The sequence below is a fragment of the Mchenga conophoros genome, linkage group LG20, assembly GCF_057382185.1.
Source record: "Mchenga conophoros isolate Kocher_MC1m ecotype Shallow Benthic linkage group LG20, M_conophoros_male_GT1.1, whole genome shotgun sequence".
NCBI lineage: Eukaryota > Metazoa > Chordata > Actinopteri > Cichliformes > Cichlidae > Mchenga > Mchenga conophoros.
Genome location: NC_140545.1, coordinates 9,352,762 through 9,373,340, shown reverse-complemented (window position 1 = coordinate 9,373,340; position 20,579 = coordinate 9,352,762). Strand labels below are relative to the sequence as shown.

At 40.4% G+C, this 20,579-nt stretch overlaps 5 protein-coding genes across 10 annotated transcripts in view; 2 read left to right on the top strand and 3 right to left on the bottom strand.

The window, feature by feature from the left end:
- nphp4 (nephronophthisis 4) overlaps positions 1 to 6,661 on the bottom strand; it is a 171,823-nt gene extending 165,162 nt beyond the window's left edge. For 3 of the 4 annotated variants that reach the window (XM_085259409.1, XM_085259410.1, XM_085259411.1), the window contains exons 1-2: positions 6,354 to 6,661; positions 5,699 to 5,836 (exon numbers count right to left, since the gene is read on the bottom strand). In XM_085259409.1, the coding sequence (XP_085115535.1) occupies positions 5,699 to 5,836; positions 6,354 to 6,533 (318 nt within the window). In that variant the 5' untranslated portion in view covers positions 6,534 to 6,661. The remainder of the gene's footprint in view (positions 1 to 5,698; positions 5,837 to 6,353) is intronic. The other variant, XM_085259412.1, reaches the window with a different exon arrangement.
- An 83-nt stretch (positions 6,662 to 6,744) lies between these two features.
- On the top strand, positions 6,745 to 11,125 carry dffb (DNA fragmentation factor, beta polypeptide (caspase-activated DNase)). The gene is made up of 7 exons (XM_085259419.1): positions 6,745 to 7,837; positions 8,490 to 8,616; positions 8,729 to 8,914; positions 9,771 to 9,850; positions 9,948 to 10,121; positions 10,480 to 10,580; positions 10,673 to 11,125. Exons 1-7 carry the CDS (start codon positions 7,724 to 7,726, stop codon positions 10,920 to 10,922), a joined length of 1,032 nt encoding a protein of 343 aa, XP_085115545.1. The 5' UTR covers positions 6,745 to 7,723; the 3' UTR covers positions 10,923 to 11,125.
- A 3-nt stretch (positions 11,126 to 11,128) lies between these two features.
- On the bottom strand, positions 11,129 to 14,688 carry lg20h1orf174 (linkage group 20 C1orf174 homolog). The gene is made up of 4 exons (XM_085259420.1): positions 14,446 to 14,688; positions 13,483 to 13,554; positions 12,903 to 13,271; positions 11,129 to 12,228 (listed from the first exon to the last, which is right to left on the bottom strand). The coding sequence occupies exons 1-4, from the start codon at positions 14,455 to 14,457 to the stop codon at positions 12,088 to 12,090; spliced, it is 594 nt and encodes a 197-aa protein (XP_085115546.1). The 5' UTR covers positions 14,458 to 14,688; the 3' UTR covers positions 11,129 to 12,087.
- Positions 14,689 to 16,014: 1,326 nt separating this feature from the next.
- On the top strand, positions 16,015 to 18,178 carry b3gnt7l (UDP-GlcNAc:betaGal beta-1,3-N-acetylglucosaminyltransferase 7, like). The gene has a single exon (XM_085259418.1). The coding sequence runs from the start codon at positions 16,209 to 16,211 to the stop codon at positions 17,442 to 17,444; it is 1,236 nt and encodes a 411-aa protein (XP_085115544.1). The 5' UTR covers positions 16,015 to 16,208; the 3' UTR covers positions 17,445 to 18,178.
- A 165-nt stretch (positions 18,179 to 18,343) lies between these two features.
- cep104 (centrosomal protein 104) overlaps positions 18,344 to 20,579 on the bottom strand; it is a 36,085-nt gene continuing 33,849 nt past the window's right edge. For all 3 annotated transcript variants that reach the window (XM_085259415.1, XM_085259417.1, XM_085259416.1), the window contains exon 22: positions 18,344 to 20,211. In XM_085259415.1, the coding sequence (XP_085115541.1) occupies positions 20,075 to 20,211 (137 nt within the window). In that variant the 3' untranslated portion in view covers positions 18,344 to 20,074. The remainder of the gene's footprint in view (positions 20,212 to 20,579) is intronic.

The window sequence follows — 20,579 nt, the reverse complement described above, 5'->3', positions numbered from 1 at the left end:
GCCTAATAAGTCTGACCTAACAATTAAAAACAACCCACGAAGGAGCTGGCACAGTTGACAAGATGTCATTCCTCTATCGGGAAAGAAAGAGATGCAAAGAGAGGGAAAAAAATTAGTAAGCACTCTCTTTTTAATCACCGTGCATCTTAGCTTTTCACCAGATATTAAAACCAATCCATCATGGCTGACTGGGGGGAGGGGGGTGCCTTGCAATTTTCCCTGTGCTCCCGTAACATAGGAGAGAACCCCCCCGACGTTATTTGGATATCAAACAGCAATTTGCCACTCATAAACACCAGCATGAATGCAAGTGCATTGGGCCAAATCCAATAAAAAAAAAAAAAAAAGCTAGCGGAGCTCTTGCGGCATGACACAGAGAGGGCCAGGCCCACTTTATCATCATGATAGGATATGATGTGGTTTATATTATTACCCTGGATGGATAATTGGATTTGGATGCTTATTGGGACACCAAGCGGAGTTTTTTTTTTGTACAGGCTATGACTATTACGGCGGATCAAAGTAAGGCCATTCACTGTGAGATATTGTTCGATCAAAAGAACATCACGCAGAGGAAAGGGGAGAAAACAGATGGTGACAAAACTGGAAATCATGAATGTGCCATAGCTGTGACTCATTGGTGTCTCTGCACAAAGACTTATGCAACACTCTGCATTTACCAGCCAGCCACAGTTCACAATACTCCTTCCATTAAAAGGGTTTCTCAAAACACCATGTACAACAGTCTAAACTCATGAGGCACCTCCAAATTTGGAAGCTACAGAGGAGCTTGCATTGCTCTGATGCAATCATAAAAACAGTGGGTCGCTGGCTTCCGACCAGGAGGCAGAGACCTTCAGATGTTTGATTGAGTGAGAGAACACACACATCCAGCTGTTCTCCAGAAATCTGGCCAAACATAGCAAAATGCCCAGTAAATTATCGTAAATATGATGCAGGGAGACAACATTTTCAAGGAATGCGACTACACAGGGGCACCTTATGTAGTTCACAACTTAAGGGCTTTTCAAAAGAAAGCTTCTGGCAGGTAAATGCAGTCACTCGTCAGACAAGAAGATAATACAGCCCCACCATCAGCAGGGTGACTATTCTGCATCAGAGTGGTTTTAGTTACTGCACAAACTGAAGGTGGCATCCCCAAGATTCTCTTATAGAAGATGTCTTATATGCAAAACTAAAAACCTGACTTTTCTGTAATTTAGAGGGAGGTACATAATTCCTGTTTCCAAAATTTAGCAGTTTAGCAGCTGCCAGAGATCTCTGGATTTAGATGGCACTTTCTTGTAACGACATTAGGGCTCTGTAGGGGTCATACCATCTGCTGAATGGCTCTGGCAGTACTTTTACCTCAAAAATTCTATGTCTAATCTTTTGAGACTTACACGTTGACTCTGCTGTCAGTCCTTTTGAAGGACCTTCTTAGAACAAACTCACTGCTTGCCAGGACCAGAAGCTCACCATTTTGGGGTACAATGCAAACTTGCATAAATTAAAATTAAAATGCAACATGCAATGTGGAACTTCAATATGGCATCCAGTCACAATCACCACATGTAGCAGTCTTTGCAAACTAAAATAATGTATTCATGTAATACATAAAAGACACATTACAGCCACTTCAGTTGTAAATCATTTAACATCCAGTGTTAAAGTAGCTGTTAAGATGAGATGGCTGACTGGCGGGCTAATCTACAAGCAAATCTAACAGCACGTCGTGATTTAACAAGACCTCTGTTTTTAAATCTCAGTAATGGCTGAAATATAAAAGCTTGAACTTTTTCACCGCATGCACACTTACATTAAAAAAGCGATTTAAGCAGGTGGGTGGGTAGATGTGTGGATTGACGGCACAGTTACATTTGAAATAAAATACTGTTTTTAAATCAAGGGGATTTATCAGACCATCTTACTTGTGGTTTGAAAGTAGAAAGGAGGCTTGACATTACAAGGAAAATTCCAATGCTGCCAGCATTGATATAAAGTGAACCCTTAGTAAACTGCATGGTAGGGGCATTAGATGTTAGTGCATCAGTGGGAGCTTCTTTGGCAAACTATCCTCACACCTAACCAATAAAGCTCTGGTGATGCACAAAAAGCTACTTGTTGCTATCATGAGTTTACTCACAGTACAGGAAAGTCCCTGGTGGGTTCCTGGCTGAAAAGAGGATCTTTCCATTTGAATATATGGATTCTTTCATTGATCCACATACGAAAATTTGTCCCTGTCTTAAGTATTTGGAGCAGCGTGCAGACACCATGAAGCGCCTAGGGGACTAACTCCAGACATCATCCACTCAATCAAGATTTGACCTGGTATATTTCTCTTGTAGGAAACCCACCCAACGGATGAAGATCATCCAAGTTGCGGTGCACTTCAATATCAGTGCGGTATATTTTATCTTTTGTATCTCAAGTCTTTGGCTGTCACAACATTCCCTTCGGTATTTTCAATAAGAAATTGAAAATTTCATCATCAAAGCAGATCTTTCACAGAGTACACCAAGCAGCTTGACATCAAAAATACTTTTTTGTTCCCCTTGATTACAGAGAAGAAAAGACTCAAAGACTCTGAACAGACTGAGACCATGTTTGGAAAAAAAGAAAATGAATCGTAAAGACTAAAGTGCAACAAATCTGACCTTTGACTGAAACTGCATACAACTACAATCCCAAGTCAATAAACATAAAAATATTAATACATGTGCTAAATCACACCAAGCATTACATAAGTACTTGTAGCTGTCCCAAAGGGCAATCTTAGTTATGTTGCACCCCTCTGCAACTCTGTTTTCTGGATTGACTGATTTTAACTTCGCCAATCAGAATAAGCCCTCACATGAGCCTGGTTATCAGCTCACTAAGTTAACCCAGGGTTTCCCATGCAGGAGACCAACTGGCTAACCAATTACAAGCATGGATAAGTGTACTGGTAGCAGATCAGCTGATTGTTAAACACACAATGCAGACAGAAAGCAACACATCTGCTACAGAAAAAGCAGCAGAGTGTGTGTGTCTGACAGCGAGAGAGAGAGAGAGGGAAAGCACTATACAACAGTTTAATACTAAAAGTCCTATATAAACACGTGAGCGCTTTAAGTGCTTTGCAGTCAATAAGACTGGACAAGATCTATTATAGTAATATACCATATTTGAAGCCTGGGAAGAGAGCTGGCAAAAATACTGATTGTATAATTTAACAGATTTATCCGTATCACAGCTCTATCATTAGGCCACAGGAGAATCTGATGGAATATAATTGAGTATTTAATTCAATTAATTTTTAAAAGACAGGTTTTAGCTTTTATTCTTTCAGCTGCAGTCTCAGTGGTGTTTTTAAGAGTTTGAGACCAACTAAAGAATAAAAATAAAAAAACAGATTTCTAATGTAGGACATTTGATACAAAAACCACAAATACAAAGACGCTCTGAATAAATGTGAGACTGAATAAATGTGAAAGTCTAGAATTGGAAGTTACTGGGGGAATTCTTACTGGGGGAAAATTCCTAGATATGAGATTTTATTTTAAAAAAAAAACTTTATCCCATCCTACTACGTGGGTACAGTGGGCAATGGCTCGTCCAACAATGGTGTCGCTATTTTCCAGAGAATTGAAGGGTCAGGGGGCAAACTCAGGGTTAATTAAGAAGTTATCTGGATAAGACAAAATCCTGCTTTGTACTACAAGCCTCTGGTATCTTCTGAGACTCAATATCTCACTAGCACAACACAGTAGGATAACACTAAACGCCCACTGTATCTTTTTTTTTTTTGAGTAAACAAAAAAAGAGTGTTTTGGTTGGGAAGCCGGCTTCCAGGGTGCTGTACTGTAATTCAGTCCAGGCAGAAATGCTACCATGGCCAAAGACTCCTCACAAGTTACTTGGCCCATTTTATAGTTCACTGGGTCTTTTGCAGGTTTTGTGTATCAATTGCAAACAACCTCATGCTGATTTCTTAGCAGGACTGCTGATCTTGTTGATTGCACAAGTAAAATCCATGATGACAGTTATAGCAAGGTAGCAGACATGTTTGTTCTTGTTCACTTGTGTGCATGGGCAGATAACTAATGAGTTGCAACTGCGCGATTTAATGTGCAACTGAGTTGCACATTAAATGAGGCACCCTGCTATGTGCACTATTAGATGTTAAGTTTTCTGTAGCTAGTACACAGTCTTGAGTGAAAAGAGTTGATTGATTTTTCAACCACATCTGTTCAGAGAGAGTGTGAAGCAGAGAAGGCTGAGCCAAAGTAGCACAACAAACCAAAGTCTCCACAATGTTACACTGGCAGCTTTTTTTTTTTTTATGATTGGTTGTCACACAATCATAGAAAGCAAATCACAGCATCTCCAAGGGCAATGGCTTACTCAAAACCCCCCAGCTGGTGCTTAGCAGAACTGCTGAACAGTTACAAATGGACAACTTTCTTTTTTGCCCTGCCGCTGTTGGTCTCATGTGGTCACTCACACTTATTTCAGCCTGTTTGGACTTCACCTAATGGCCCAGAAAGGGCAAAGCTCTCATGTCATTCGTTTCTAGATGAAACTAGCTCAAACACATTTGCTGGCGGCTGAAAATTCCCTCACTTTGCACAGAGGTCATTCTGTCTGAACCTGACACTAAGAGTAATACAAAGTATTGAGAAACATGATGATGTTGCACTACTACTTTTGGCACCATAACACGTGAATTTCAGCAGGCAAACTTCAGTCTCACTGATATGGGGAGATGCGATCACATACTTCTGAGATATGAATCTGTCTGATCCTCCTATTGGTTTTGGCACTGCTGTTACAGGATGAGCTGTACAGTTTGTCTAGTTCATTAAGCTGAACAACTACACAGTATTTTACTCCACACAACTTTAACCTGGGCACACTATCCAAAGTGAACAAAATCAAAACGGGCTAGTGGGGGGTATTTTTGAAATAAAAATTACAAAATTGAAAAACTCTCATTTTTCAATTTGTATAATGTTGTTTTTTGGGGGGGTTTTTGGGGGGGGGGACTAAGCTATTTATTACACCACATTATATACAATTACCACTGTCAGACAAGTAAAGACTAGTTAATGAACGAGTAAAAGGTCTTTCTAGCAATACTGGACATAATGTGATTTTTCTATCAATGTAATGAATGACGTGCTTTTTCAGTTATTAGAGTTTCCAGGACTAACTGATCACTGCCATAAAGTGGCACACATCTGTAATACAATCATGATATTTTCTATGAAACTTTGTCTCAAAGTTCTCTCTAATACTAAATTTTTACCTCACAAGGAAATTAGCTCTTCTTCAACTTGCAGGATGAGAAAAAAGAATCGAAATCATCAAATGCAACTGGAATCACTTATTGGCAATCACTTCGGTTTGTAATTTGCTGTGCTTTAGCTGACAGGATCCTCAAGAGCATAGCAGAACTTAGGGAAATCAATGCTGCTAATTTAAAGACGGCTAATTGGTAAAGCTTTTGAGTTGCTTTTAATTAAATAACGGCTGCCCTAAATGAATGGAATTTATGGATGAATACACATTGATTTTACTACATAATCATCGACTCGCTGTTTGCCAAAATAACATGAGAGGGGTTTTTAAAAGAGCCTATATATATATGCAACAGCTGTGTGCTGTTTGGAGTAAACTTGTTTCAGTGGGATGCCTGTTAGAGAAGAGTTACCTCATTAAAAGTGATCTTGTTGTTTTTTATTGTCTGAGGTGAGCTCTTCCATGTTTTCCCAAAAAAGTGCTGATGATTTCTGTCAAACAGCGTTGCCCGTAGTTGGTAAGTCACACTTTGTTCTCCCACTGCCTTCTCCTATGAGCAAAAAGGAAGCATATGCATCTTAGAAAAGTCACTGTTAACAAGTGAAGAGTTAAACTTAAATCCTCCTTTATGACTATTATCCAACTTCATGAAAAACACCCCAGAATGAGGTTCCCAATATCTGAATGCTCAGTTTTGCATCGCTGTAACTGATAATGCCAGCAAGTAGTGGATGTCAGATTCACTTTGGTACTGTTTGATGCTCTACATATAGACTGAATTTACTAATAATCCCATGACATTGATTGTGTGTCTGATTTAAAAAAAATGTATGGTTGCCTTCAAATATAACATTTTTCAAAGGTTCGCGAGATTTCTTCAGGCGCAGTGTCACAGAGATGGATACTGAATAGGCCTTATCGTGACTTTTATTTTGACAGTCAATACAAAGTCAAGCTCACAGATTAAAATACATTGAATTTAGGTTTGCTAAACCTCTAGTGAATTGCTATAGCAGAGTTTTTTCTATGTTTTTAATTAGCACTGAAAGCTAACTGTAAACAGTCACCTGGGATGGGAGGTGAGTTGCAGTGACACGGTTGAGGGTGAGCTGGAAGCCGTGGGACTGGGTGAAGCGGCTTTCCACAGCCAGCCTTACGGTTTGGCTGTGCGGGGGAACCATCCGGTTCCTCTCAAACACTTGCTTCCAGTCGTCCGCCATGCTGGGTATGTCTTCTATTTTTACCATGTCCTTTAGTTAAAATAAACATTAGCCTGACATTAAACAAAAAAACTCAGAAATGTTGAACGCAACCAATGTTTTACTCTGAATTTAGTCTTCTCCATCCGTTCAGATGTTTAAGCCGTGGCCGCCATATTGAAATCAGATTCTATCATTTAGAACAAAGGGGGGATATGTAATAAATTATTTCATCAGGAGCGTTCACGAGGGAGAAACATTATTTGAAAATATACTTAATATACGAACTGTATTTTCTAATGCAAGTCTACATTTTATTCCCAAAATTTAAAATATACAGAAAAATTCGTATTGGCCGCCTATAATCGTTCATACCTTTCAGTTGGTATTTCCCGTCGTGCTGCGTCAGTTGCTATGGTAATACTCATCTTTCCATTTAGATCTTGTATGAACGTCAGCATCTCCAATTTAAAGTTAGTTTATTGCCACACTCGCAATATAAATGTTATTTTCTTTTTAAATATACACATGTAATAATTATCTTTAATATATTAGTAGAGTATAATTTGTAGGAGGAGCTGTAGTCTTAAGCTGATATGGCGAACACATGAGCAGCTAATTCAGGGGGGTGCTTAGACTCAGTTCCCCCAGAAGGACACACGCTGCCCATTCTCACAAAACACTGCTGTCTAAAACCAATAGACAGAAAAACAAATTATGCACTGAAAAGAAAAGAGAATGTCAGAATAATCTATGTATTATGATCTGGCAAAAATAGCTCCACTTTCAGAGATATATAGCAGAGAAAATCCTAACCAAGTACTGGCCCAGTGTTTGAAAGAGGAAGACAAAAACAGAACTGTGAGAATCCAATGAAAATTTCAAAAGGGATTAAGACAGATGTGTGACTTGTTATCATGTGTTGCATAACCTATATAAACTGTAACGCTAATAAAGCCATTTGAATTGCATTATTATTGTAATCATTAATATTAACAACGTGTACTTCATATCCAGTGTGTCTACAACACGCGGAATGTTTTCCCCATGAAGATATTACTGTAATGTAAATAAATATAAGTTACTTTCACCACCAATCACGCCACAATAGCAAAGAAAGTAAGGAAAAGCACCAGTAGGGGGCAATCACACACTTCCGCTGCTGCTCCGAGCCTCAAGAGGACAAGAGGAGGAAGAAGAAGGAAGCGGTAGGTACAAACCGAAAACAAAACAGCGAAATGTTCGGGAAAATTAAACCTGTGAAAATTAGGAGTTACAGTGAAAACAGGAAATACGGAATTGCCGCAAAAGATGTGAAGGAACTACTGAAGAAGGCCTGCAATTTGCTACTGGTGAGTCTTGTGGGAATTAGTTAGTTTTTAACAACTTATACGGCTGTTCCGCTTTTTTATCTGAGAGGATGTGACATAAACGTCATCGCTGCTAGTAAACAAAAGAAATTAGGCTTTTATTTTTCCTAATTAGTAGTAGCTCGATACGTGATTGGTTTGGTCCCAGATCATCTCCACTGTGAAGAAGATACGACATAAAATAATTTTCGCATCATTTTTAGAGAACTCTGTAAACAGGATGTAAGTGAAAAAGCAACAGTTATGTCACGTTCAGGTCAAAGTGACATGTAGCGTCTACGTTCATATTTCAAGATGCTTTTTTTATTCCGTTTATATTAAATTCTGTTTATGATGGGCTGGGAGCAGAATTCGTTCATTATTAAGTATGGCCTCGGGCACATTTTGTATAAACTCGCTGAAACAAAGAGAAAATGATCTGTTGGTGGAAATCTGTACTGCAGGGATTTGGTTTAATTGGAGTTTACATCGGATAAATAAATCCATTTAATCTGAGCAGACTCTCACAGATGGCTCTCTTATAAAATATGTCAAGTTTACAGATTAGTTATCTGGTCTAAAAAGCTTCTACTTCTAGTCCACACAACACATTTGTCATTGGTATTTTTACCTGTTATGTTCTCCACGAGTCCAGGTGCCACTCTCTGGTGCACGTGTTTGCTTGTATGAGGACGGGACAATAGTGACGGAGGAGTTCTTCCCAACTTTGGCGGATAACACCGAATTGGTTCTTATGTCTAAAGGGCAGACCTGGAGTGGAGGTAGGAGGATCAACACCAGACAAGTTTCTACTGTAAACCTGTGTTTTTATTCTCCCAGTCAGCTAAACTGCTGGATGATTGTGATGTTGCCTAATCTTTATCTGATTTTTAGTTGTGTGTGACATCAGTCAGCTACTCAACACAGACCGGCATGCCGACAGCCTCATTGAAGCAGCGAAGGGGCTCCTCTCTGATGAGAAGTCTTCAAAGAGGCGTAAAATCCTGACAGACCTGCTACAGAACCTGGAGGATAGGTCGGAGCTGGAGAGCAGAGAGGAGGACGAAGACTGGTTCCAAGGTAGCAGCCTTCATCCTCTTGGAGAAGCACTCTTTGTTTTGTTTTAGAGTTCCTCAGACTTTTCCTGTCGTGGCTTCTTTTGAGGTCAAACTCCCAGCCTGTCTGCACAAGACTCAAAGATTACAGTTAGGCCTGTAGGAATTTTGACAGTGTTTTGTGAATTTGTCTCTATGTTCCACCACAGTGGATTTTAAAGCAAACAATCAAGATGTGATTGGAGTGCAGACTTTCAGCTTTAATTCAAGGGATTTAACAGGCTTGCTGAGCCTTGACCTATGAGGGTCATAAAGGGTGGAGGCTGCCCTGCCCTACTGCTTTCTGCTGGACTTTGCTACTTCTTCACATGTACTGTGAATAATAATATAAATTATAATAATTAATAAATAAATAGATTTAAATAAAAAAACTAACTTTTGAGCCTCTGAAAATGGGGCTTATGTATAAAAACGACTCGAATTCCCAAACAGTTAATGCAACACTTTGATCAAACCCCTTGAGATAAAGCTGAAAATTTGCACTTTAATCACATTTTGATTGATTTTAAAATCCATTATGGTGCTGTACATAGGCAATATTACAAATATTGTGTCAATGTAAAGAAATCCCTTTAAAGAAAAGCACTATAAGACATGTGCTACTGTTACTAGAGAACTGGGAAACCATGAATAGATTAAGTCAGTCATGTGTCTTTTTCCAGTATAAAAGCATTGTGAAGACTCAACACCATTATATTTGGAAAAAAATGTTTGAGCAGTGTGACTACGTCTGTATAATTGATCACTTTTTCACAGATTTTTCTCTTGATGTGAGTCTAAATGAATCTGTTGAGCATCTTGTTATTTGTGTTTCTCTTCAGGTGTTGATTCTCGATTTAAAACAAAGTCTGCCTACATGAAGTACAACTGTGAAAGCAGGATACGCGGCTACTTGAAAGAGGTAAACTTGGGAGCCAGGTAACACTCTGTACCTGAGGTCTCTACAGGATTGCTCCACAGTCAGTTGTTCTAACAGTTGTGTTTTTTGTTTTTGTCAGCTGGATGATGCCACCAAATCCATACAGAAAGCAAAAGTGAGGGCAGAGTTTTTGAAAACCTCCCAGAGCCTCACAGAAATGCTGAAAACAGCCAAGTATAATGGCTGCTACTTTGACAGGACTGAAAAGCAACCAGATCGCCTTTGTACTCAGGAGGGATGGTTCACCTGCCAGGTACTACAAGAATACAAGCTGTGAGGTATTAAGAGGCCTAACAGAGTTGAATGGGCATGAGAAACAAATGCAGGCAACATGAGTTTTACACTGTCACAAACAGGCTTTTGAGCTCTGAGGGAAAGACTCTTGAATCTGTACAGAGTAGCTGGGATCTGCTCCAAATGACTTGTCCGAGGTTAGTTGTATGTGAACAGAAGAGTCGGAGACAAAAGTGCACTGTGGTGTGAGAATCAGGGCAAAGATAAAAAGTAGTGTTTAACTCGGCTTAACAGTCATTACATTTAAAATGTCTCAAAAATATTAAGTCCAGATGTGCTTCAGACTAAGTTCCTCTTCCTCTAAATTGCATCCTCAGGGATCATTTGATGAGAACGTGTGCAAATCTCTTCACTCTATCAACCCCTATGGAAGCCGCGAGGGCAGGATTGTCTTCAGCACTTGGAATTTGGACCACAGGTTCACGCCACCTTTAGTTTATTTACAAGATTTTTTTGAGGTTTTTTTTTTTTGCTTTACATCCTTCATACAATTCTTCAATTTGTTTCCAGGATTGAAAAGAAGAGGACAGTTATTCCCGCTCTGCTGGAAGCTCTGCAGAATCACAGGAGCACTGACATCAACCTGAACTACTTCTACCAACTCCTGTTCACGAGGGAAAACCTGAAGCTGGTCCACATCGTCTGCCACAAAAAAGGAGCTCACAACCTGCAGTGTGACACCAAGAAGATCTATAATAATGCCACCAAGGATCTAAAAGCAAAACAGAAGCCCAAAGTAAAGAAACGGCGCATGACTTGAAGTCCTGTGACAAATGAGTGGACTGTGATTTGTTTGATGGACTTGGTAAATAATTAACTCTGAAAAGAACCCATCACATCAGCTGGAAAGGTAAATTTGCCTTTGCAATCTCCTCGACGTAGTCGTGACATCAGCTTCTGAGCTCCAAACCCACCATGCTGAGCTTTAATTTCATATTGGAAGTGATCGACCACACTTAAGAAACCATGAAATTCATTTATTTGTTCACTGTATTGGCACTGTGATGTAAAGTACACAAATTAAGTACAAAGATGATAACGAATCATGCATTTACTGAGAATGCTGCATAAATGTGAAAAGCAAATTGACATAAATAAGGCAGTAAATATATAAAATATTTGGACGGTTTAGAACAGTCATGTAAAAAATACAGGTGACAACATCTAGTGCAATTACTGTTAAACTCTTGATTAGATTACATTTTCACTCAGGTTTAAATTATCCAGTCTTTCAGACTGCAGTCTTGTATGAGGAACCTTTGTTTTGTTTTTTTAAACAACACTCTTACAAATTTTAGAAGAACCCTCTCAGGGAAAATTAATTCATTACATTGATTATGTATTGATACAGATGTTATATATTTCAAAGCTGCCAGAAACGTGAGCACACACACGAGTTGAGGATGAAGAGACACTTGGTGAATGACTTTTATGCAGAAAACTGTTGAAGATGTTCAGCTTAAGCAATGAATTTGTGCTATTGAAGCTCTCAGTACAGATGTTCATGCTCCATCCCTCCTCATTACAGACGTGTAATCTAAACTTAGACTGAAATTGTCACTCTGTTGCTCTTGTCAGCATGTAACATTGGCAATTAATCAGTTTATTTGTATGGGAAAACAAAAACTTAAATCCAGCATTTTCTTTAGTATCTCAGAGGCTAATCTGAAGCTGCGCTCAGGATTTCAATTTTCTACACAAAGTGCTATAAACACTTATGTGAGCATACATTCAGCAATAATTTCACAAACATTACTGCATTTACTCACATTGGCCATTTTCATTTTACTATTGCAGTTATGACTTTTTAAAAATCTAATTACTGATTGAATGCAATGTTTGAGCAGGTAGTTTTCTAAGTGCTGAGAGGTTTAATGTCTTTTCACGAGCAGAACTTTCTCAGTTATAAGAGCGGCAACTCTTCACTAAGTGCCCACCCCGTTGTCTCGCTGCACACCGCTAAAATCCACCTCGTCTTCATCGCTGTCCTCTCTAGCGTAGTAATGTCGCCTCCTGTTCTTCCTTTGGGCGCGGCTAGAAGACGAGGATGATCTTTCAGGAAAATCCTGTGGGATGAATCTGTATTTAGAATTCATTTAATGCAACATTATTTTCACCAATTGTGCTGAAGATATAACTGCAGGAATGATGGGCCTAGAGATGTGGTGGGAGTGGGGGGATAAAAATCTATGTGTATTGATAAAATTAAAGTTATCAGTGAGTAACAAATCTAACTAGGGGTTGTTACTGCTCTCATATTACTCCAGCCCTGCTTATAAGAGGGTGAAATGTCAGTTTATTTAATGTTAACTGTGAGTGAGACCAGAAAAAGAGAAGGAAAAAAAAAATCAGCAATCACATTTATTTGAGAAAGAATCCAAACCTCAAGGCGAACTTATAATGTATACGTTAGGGACTCCTGGCACAGTGAGGCTTTTATGTAACAACTCGTGGTCTTCTACTCTGCACATTATTGCCCATCTTTTGTGTTTTATTAGCAGGAAGAGCCTTTTGGTACATCCAATAATGCACCAATGTCAAGGTCCAAATGTATAACAAGTCTAACATATCTTTCAACTCCCATGTCTATTGCAAAACACCCTAGAAGTGCAGCTTTAAATGAATAGATATGGATGATGATTCTTCTGAACTGATCATCAGTAAGCAGACGTTTTCTTTACCAAACAAAAAAAAACAAACAACCCTGTTTCCCCCAGGAATTAAAACAAACGTGCCTCACCTGTACAGCATCCAAGTTTCCAAAGAACTGCTCCACAGGAAGGATCTGATTACTGTCATCATCTGGGAACATAATTCTGCTCGTTTCTTCATAATCCATATGCTCAGGCTCATATTTGTCCCAGATGCTATTCATTACGCAGCTGTCTGAATCCTGTCCCACCATCAGCGTGTTCTCTTTACCTTCCTGTCCTTCATGCTCTGGTGATGCTGAGCACCTCCTCCTGCCAGAAGACTGGTGGCATTCACAGCTGATGCAGGAGTCTCTCTCCAGAGGACCAGCTGCTTTAGTGTTCCCAACTGCTGAGCTGCTCTCAGATGACGAGTTCGCCATTGGACTTTTCACACATCTCCTCCTTGCAGCAGATGTCTATGATACAAAAGTTAAGGAACAAAGTTAGGATGATGTTGGGGTAACCACAGCGGGACTCCACTGCAGTAATCAGATCCAGTTAATTTGGAGCAACTCACAGCTGTCCGGTGTAGGGGTTACAGCTGTAGGGGTGTAGATAACTATAACTCCTGCCTTTCTTTTTGACTCATCACACATCTGCAGCATTATGTACACAGACAAAACAAACCTTTCTGGAGTTTCTGGTCTCAGAGCTGCTCTTCCTCTTTCTTGGCTTCAAATGATCAACTTCACCAGGCATCTGCAAAGTATCATGATGTTTGTTTATATCAAGTACTTTATTAATGCAATGACATCGTGGGGAAAAAAAACAAACTATGGTTTTAGTCAGCTGAGAGGAAGCCGTCATAATGCCAGCGTTTGCTCCTGCTAAGCAGAACATTAGCAAATGTTTTCACTCCACTCAGTAAAAGAAACTAAATTTATCGGACAGCTGTTTAACGGGGACAGTTTTAGAATTTTCGCTTGCATACAGATTTGTCATTTTCCATTTTAAACACTGTCTTAACAAAAAAAATTAAATAGTGGACAACGTCAATGGATAGCTATAAAGCTGGCTCTGCAGTCCCGCTGAGCTGCTTAAACCCTCCAACAGCACCCCTCTATCCTCCGCCGGCTAAACTCCTGCTAATTTACTGGCAAATTAAAGTCACGTTACTCGTCAACTATGACCCAGTTCTTCCAGTACATCCCTAATCCCTCCAGCGTTGCTTTTTCACATGTAGACGTGCCCGAGCTACGCCGAATGTAAGTCCATAAAAGGCAGCTGATAGTTGAACTGCTAAGACAACAACACCTGCTCAGCACAGCAGCTAGCTTTCGCCTAGAAAAATCAAAGCAATATCGTCGGAAAATAACCCACCCACCCCCAGTCAAAAATGCCCCGGGTATCATAATGTGAACCATGCTAGTTATGTTGCTAGAACAATGACTCCAGCCGTCTGTATCGGTACAATAACACCAACACGAAGGTCACGACGAAGCTAGGCGTCACTAAACACAACAAAAACGCCTAATTTCGACATCTCGGCAACAAGCTAATGCGGCCAGCTACGAGCTAACAGTAGGAGAGAAAAAAATAACTAATTTGACCTGCCTGCCGGTTTTCTCATTTAATTAAACATGTACTTACCTTATGTATCATTTGCCGGCGTGGATATTTAGGTTTTTCAGCTACGATATTGAAAGTTTACACCACCTTGGGGTTTTCTGGCTTTCCAATCGGCTGGCTTCAACTAGCGACTAAACAACGGCGATAATTTTACGACGTAAGCGCTCCCCGCCGCCTACCCGGTGTATTTCCTGCTGGTGAGGTTCACTCAGAGGTCTGCAGTTTCAATATCAGGACGTCCTCTGCGCCACACTACACCGCCATCGACGCCACCCCGTACTAAAGAGCATTAGAGAAAATAGAGAAAAAAATAAGTATATCTTAAAATGCACGTGTTATTTTATATTTATATATATAATATTAGATTTCTATTACAAAATATATATGTAATTAAAAGTAGTTTAGTTCGAGGGGTTTGTAAATGCTTTTTACTAGATCTATTTTTCTATGTATGTTATTTTCGTTTAGGTTTTTTTCCCCCCACTATTTTAATATTTTATTTTTTGACAAACTTGGCTTTCTCCACTTTTACGCCATCTCAGTGATTCTGCGGGAGTTGTTTCCACCCATCTCGTGACTTGTGCTAATGAAAGGGGTTCTCGTGACACGCTGGTTCACAGTAAGCTCGTATTTCTCCGTGTTATTTTGAGAGATTGGACAATCATACGTAAAATGCCAGTTCACGCCATGTTTCAAAGTTTGGCTTTTGTTTAGCAGTGACGTATGAAGGAGGAGATTCCGGAAGTCGAATGCAGTTCCAATCGATGTCCACAAGATGGCGCAATAAGGTTTTTAAAGAAGCGTCTAATTCTTTTAGTCGGCCAACAGATCACACTGGCTTCGGTTTTAACAGCTATGTAATAATTTAGAACATACAGTTGACTCTGTCCGGTAACAAAACAATAAATAAACATAATTTAGAAATCATTTCATGTTCTGTCATTCATCGAACAGTTCCAGTCAGGAGGCTATTGATTGCCTCCCTCAACTCCAGAGCAACCGACAACAACACGCGGCAACAGATGGTGGGGCCCCACGGATCTCGGCGTCACGGACTCAGTGGGATTGTTGTACGTTAGGAGACAGAAAACACCGAGACAGCTCGAGGAGGGCTGTAGTCCAGTATTTCTCACCTAGCACTGGAATTAAAATTGGACTGTCAAACTTCTTTAGAAAATCATCATCGCTGTTCCTTTATAAACGCTGTGGTGTTTGTTTTATTCCTCACACGTAGATGGTTGTTGAATTATTTCTGAATCATTGCGTTGTATTTTAGTACTGTTTTCTATCACTTGTAATCATGAAAATTAACGCGGATTAAAGGAGCTACTGATATTTAATATTAAGAATAAGATAAGGTTGTGGTGGCTAGTGGATCGCAAAACCTGGTGAACAGTGTGTGTGTGTGTGTGTGTGTGTGTGTGTGTGTGTGTGTGTGTGTGTGTGTGTGTGTTAGACAGAGAGAGAGAGAAATGGGATATCTGCCGGTCCCAGATCAGTTTAGTTCATTAAGGGGAGGAGATATTTGGGGGGTGGGGGGAGATAGTGGTATCCTCCATCAGGTCTCCAGATAGTCTGTGTGGAGCCAAACCCTGAGAAGAAGCTTCGGGACGAACTAGACAGCAAAAGGGACGAATGTGTGACTTCACTCTGCGCTGTCATGGTCAAGAAGTGGCCAAGGAGACACTTGACTGAGCGCTCTTACCCGGTGTCTTCCTGAGGTGCGCTCAGTTGTGAAACATTATGAAGGCATCTGAGGGTCCCAGCGTGTCACGGTGACAGCAATGGATCACTTTTTTCGTAGAAAGCGGATCCCCGCTTTTCTGAAACCTCTGTTGAGTCTGTCTCTGATCTTTGCGTCTTTTCTCATGATCCAAAAGCTGAAACTGTCGGAGAAAGACGCAGTGGGGGTTAAACATGTGAGGGATCCGGCCTGGTGCGGCTCTGAGTGTTTTTCATTCAAGAAGACAGTTCTGACCAGTTCGGGGACCTCAGATTCTCCCGTGTCCGTCAAGGATTTGGAGATACAGCGGGTCACGAATGTAACTCGGTCTTCTTGGGACGCGCAGGTTCTCAACTGTAGCGCGGACGCATCGGTGAGGACCCAGGACTGGTTCCGGCGCTTGGACCAGAGATTTCACCAGTTTGTGCTTCACAGACACTGCAGGTATTTCCCCTTGCTCATCAATCACCCGGAGAAGTGCGCCGATAGAAACGTTCACCTCCTTGTGGTGGTCAAGTCCGTTATCGAGCAGCACGACCGGAGGGAGGCCGTGCGTAAAACCTGGGGGAAGGAGCAAACCGTGAATGGGAAGAAAATTAAAACTTTGTTTTTACTCGGAAGCCCAAACACTGGCAAAGACGCCAAGAACCTACAGAAACTGATCGAGTATGAGGACCAAATCTTTGGGGACATCCTGCAGTGGGACTTCATGGACACTTTCTTCAACCTGACTCTGAAAGAGGTAAATTTTCTCAAGTGGTTCTATATCTACTGCCCCAAAGTGCAGTTTATATTTAAGGGGGACGATGATGTGTTTGTGAACACGCACAACCTCCTGGAGCTCATCGACTTCAAAGTGGAGCAGCGCAAAGCGGCCAACTTATTTATGGGGGACACAATCTCCAAGGCGATCCCCATCCGAAACCGACAGAGCAAATATTACATCCCCAAGGAGTTGTACGACAAGCCGTATCCACCCTACGTGGGAGGTGGGGGGTTTCTGATGTCCGCCTATTTAGCCCGAAGGCTCTTCGTGGCCTCGGAGGGCGTGGAGTTGTACCCCATTGACGATGTGTTTTTGGGGATGTGCCTGCAGAGGCTCCACTTATCCCCAGAGATGCATCCGGGCTTCAGGACATTCGGCATTACCAGACGCAGGGCGAGCACAATGAACACAGAGCCCTGCTTTTATAAAAACCTAATCGTGGTCCACAAACTGAGCGCGCAGGAGCTGCTCAGGATGTGGAGCGTGGTGCACAGCCAAGACCTGATCTGCGCACAAAAAACTTCGATATGATTGACAGAAAGTATAAAGTTTAAAGTAAATGCATTCACTAAATCTGAGCTCACGGAAAGTCTTCTTTGGCCGATCACACTTGATGATCTTTACGCAATCTGCGGAGTCACGTTAATTTTTCCTTTACCGTTAGACATGGAAGATGAACTGAATTTAATACTGTGTGTCACATTAAAACGGTTGATTTGTTTTCAGCTGACTCGGCAGGTTAGCGCTCTCCTCTCCACTTCTGTATGGGTTGATTTTCCGTTTTGTAAAAACCACTAGAGCACAGCTTTTGCATTGTGAAAGCATCCGTGTTTCTGTGCCATTCCAGACTGTATTGCCTTAATCTGAATTTAAAAACGTATTTAGAGACGTAGATGTAATAAACCCACGGGTGTTCGTGCAGGTGCGAAAAAGACTGACTTGTTACATCTAAGTGTTTCCCTTAAGCTTTCTTTTCCGACTTCAGGATTTCATTGCAACGTTCAAGTGCAACATGCGACTACATGATTTACAGCATAGAACACACAGCTGCATTCATATTTGAATGATTATTTTATTGAATAGAAATTGTAAATTGTAAAAATCTAATTATGGGTATTTTAAAGATAATATATTGGTTCTGTTTTACCTTGTTTTGTAAGATTTACAGAGGCAGCCTTGAAACCAAAGAAACCACATGTGTAACACTGTAAATTCATGTGTGTTAGTGTCAATAAAACCAGAGCTCTCTTGTAAACACTGAATAACGTTGCAAAACTTGATTGATATGTGTTTTATATTGCTCAACAATAATCCTGGAAGTTGGACACTGCCCATTTTTTTAATACACAGGGGGCTCCTAAACAGAGCCGTGTATTACATGTAACTTTTATGGGGAATTTTGATTACATGGAAGCACATGTGCAATAATCCCTGAATAATGATTTATTTAACAAATACATCTGCAGAAAAAAAGAAGTCAAAATGCTGTTGACTACAAATGCATGAACACAACTTTTACATCTACTTTTGCTGCAGCTCTCAGTACAGAAGCATACTAAAGCAAGTTGTTTCCCCACTAATAAAACATACGCTCACATTAACGTTATTACCGTTTCCAGATACATCACAATCACTTTGTCGTCATCATAACACTGTGCAGCACAACAGGAGCACAACTGAAGAGATAATTATAAACCAGGCTTAATGTTATATGTAGGATTTAACTTTTTAGCTTGTGATTCTATCAGTTTGAAGCCAGTGATGTGATTCTGAACACTGGAGGGAAAACCATGTGGTGTACATACAGTATGTAGCATATTCATGTCCACTTCTTTCCTCATTCTAGCAGTGCTGTTTCACTCAGAGACCTACTTTGTCTCATTTTACTTCTACTTCATACTATCAGTAGGCATTGTGGAGGGAAGTAAGTCACTGCAGTGTGCTAGAAATTCAGCAGTAAAACATCATCCTTTGGCAAAGTGCTATTTCTATATAGAATTCTTATAAAAGGAAAGCAAAAATGTAAACAGTTGGCTAAGTGTGAAGTCGACAGCAAAGCTTCCCTCAAAGCAAAGAACATCTTCTGCTTGTAACTAAACTGTGATCTCGTTCCGCCTCCTGTTACTGGGTGTGCAAGAAGGTATGAGTCATCGTCTTCTGAAGGGATGTAGCAATTAGACATATTTTTACTGAAACTGCGACGGTTACCCATAGAAGTTTCTCAACCCATTCATCTGGTGTAGTCCGATTCTACACAAGAAACTGTTGATTTTAGTTCCATGGGACAGCTAGCTATCTGCAAGGTGCATGGATCAGAGGATGAAATCTTAAAAGGTCCAAACTTGCACTAGCACATTTACATAGATGAAGGCAATAAGCCTCTTCAAACTCTACAATTTGAAGGTTAGGATAAAATAAATGTTTACATGCTACACTTGTTTGTTTGTTTTTTAGGTGTGAGAAAATCGTTGCGATAGCACGTTTATACGCGAGAGCTTGTACTGCAGTTTAAGGATGTATAAATTATAAATTGCAGATAACCACTCAGAAACTAATCATAAAACCTCACTACACTGGTTGCATTATGAGGGGTCAACTTCTAAAACACAAGCCTAAAGTTCTATCACCCTGTACACTGCTGCTTTACCTTTACACAAACTCTGTTTAAAATCCATCTTGTGAGTCACACAAAGTCACGAGGGACTACCCGTTAAAGCTGTACAATTCCTCTAAATGGCAGTGAAAAAAAGAGCCTCAAAACCAACAAATCCTATAAGGGGATTTCAGCAAACAGCACTCTGTGTGCCTATGTTTACTTGACAGGTGTGTGAGAGGCTAGAGGCTTGACGTGTAGTGAAAAGCATTTTCTGTTCTGTGTGAACTTTGTCGCACATAACAGGATTAGAATTCACGTCATCGTCTCAACAATGGGTAAAACACCGTGTTGTAATTCTGTGATCTTATAAGACTTTAAATATATTAATGGCTTCAATCATAAAGTAATAATGGCTTTAAATATATTGCATATGTCAGTGAATACATCTGAAGCGTCTCAAAAGTGCCCGAATGTGGAAATGATGGAGTGGGTGGGGTCGTCTGGTACTGTTGGCTTTCTCCTGTTGAAGTGTGAGGGGACGTCTCTGGGCTTCTTCAGACCAGCTTTAATGCTTCCCTGGTGGATACCCTCTGGCTAAAGGAGCCAGTGATGGGATTCGGCTGCCCCTGCCCATGGGCCTGGCTCTGGCTCGGGCTCCATATGACCTGACCTGCTTTAGCTTGGTTCCACCGAAAGCTCTGCCTGGAAACACCAAAACATATGCACAAACAAAATGGTACTTTACAGTAAACTGATAGAGGAATAATAAAGCAGGGAGCCTTTATATTCTTGCATGCACTTTGTCATTAACCTCCCAAGACCTGGCCTAAAAATATTATGTAAAAGTATTATGTAAGAAAGGGCTTTGAAAGAACCAGTAAACCTGTATCCTAGCTTATCTGAGTCATTAACACAAATATGCTGAATAATGTTTTACGTTATAATGCTACCAATAAAAATTAGCAACTCCCTTTGAGTCGTGTGATCTGATATAAATTTTTTTTCGAAAACCTGGTTCACTATTGTCTGTTTGATGTATTCAGAGGACCAGCTATCTTGGTGATAATGGT

Coding starts and splice junctions, on each gene's coding strand:
- lg20h1orf174 (XM_085259420.1), bottom strand. Junction 13,272..13,482: donor AGACCAGAAACTCCAGAAAG/GTTTGTTTTGTC, acceptor TTTGTATCATAG/ACATCTGCTGCAAGGAGGAG. Junction 12,229..12,902: donor GAAACTTGGATGCTGTACAG/GTGAGGCACGTT, acceptor TTCATCCCACAG/GATTTTCCTGAAAGATCATC.
- b3gnt7l (XM_085259418.1), top strand. CDS start 16,209: ATGGATCACTTTTTTCGTAGAAAGCGGATCCCCGCTTTTCTGAAACCT.
- dffb (XM_085259419.1), top strand. CDS start 7,724: ATGTTCGGGAAAATTAAACCTGTGAAAATTAGGAGTTACAGTGAAAAC. Junction 8,617..8,728: donor AGGGCAGACCTGGAGTGGAG/GTAGGAGGATCA, acceptor TCTGATTTTTAG/TTGTGTGTGACATCAGTCAG. Junction 10,581..10,672: donor ACTTGGAATTTGGACCACAG/GTTCACGCCACC, acceptor ATTTGTTTCCAG/GATTGAAAAGAAGAGGACAG.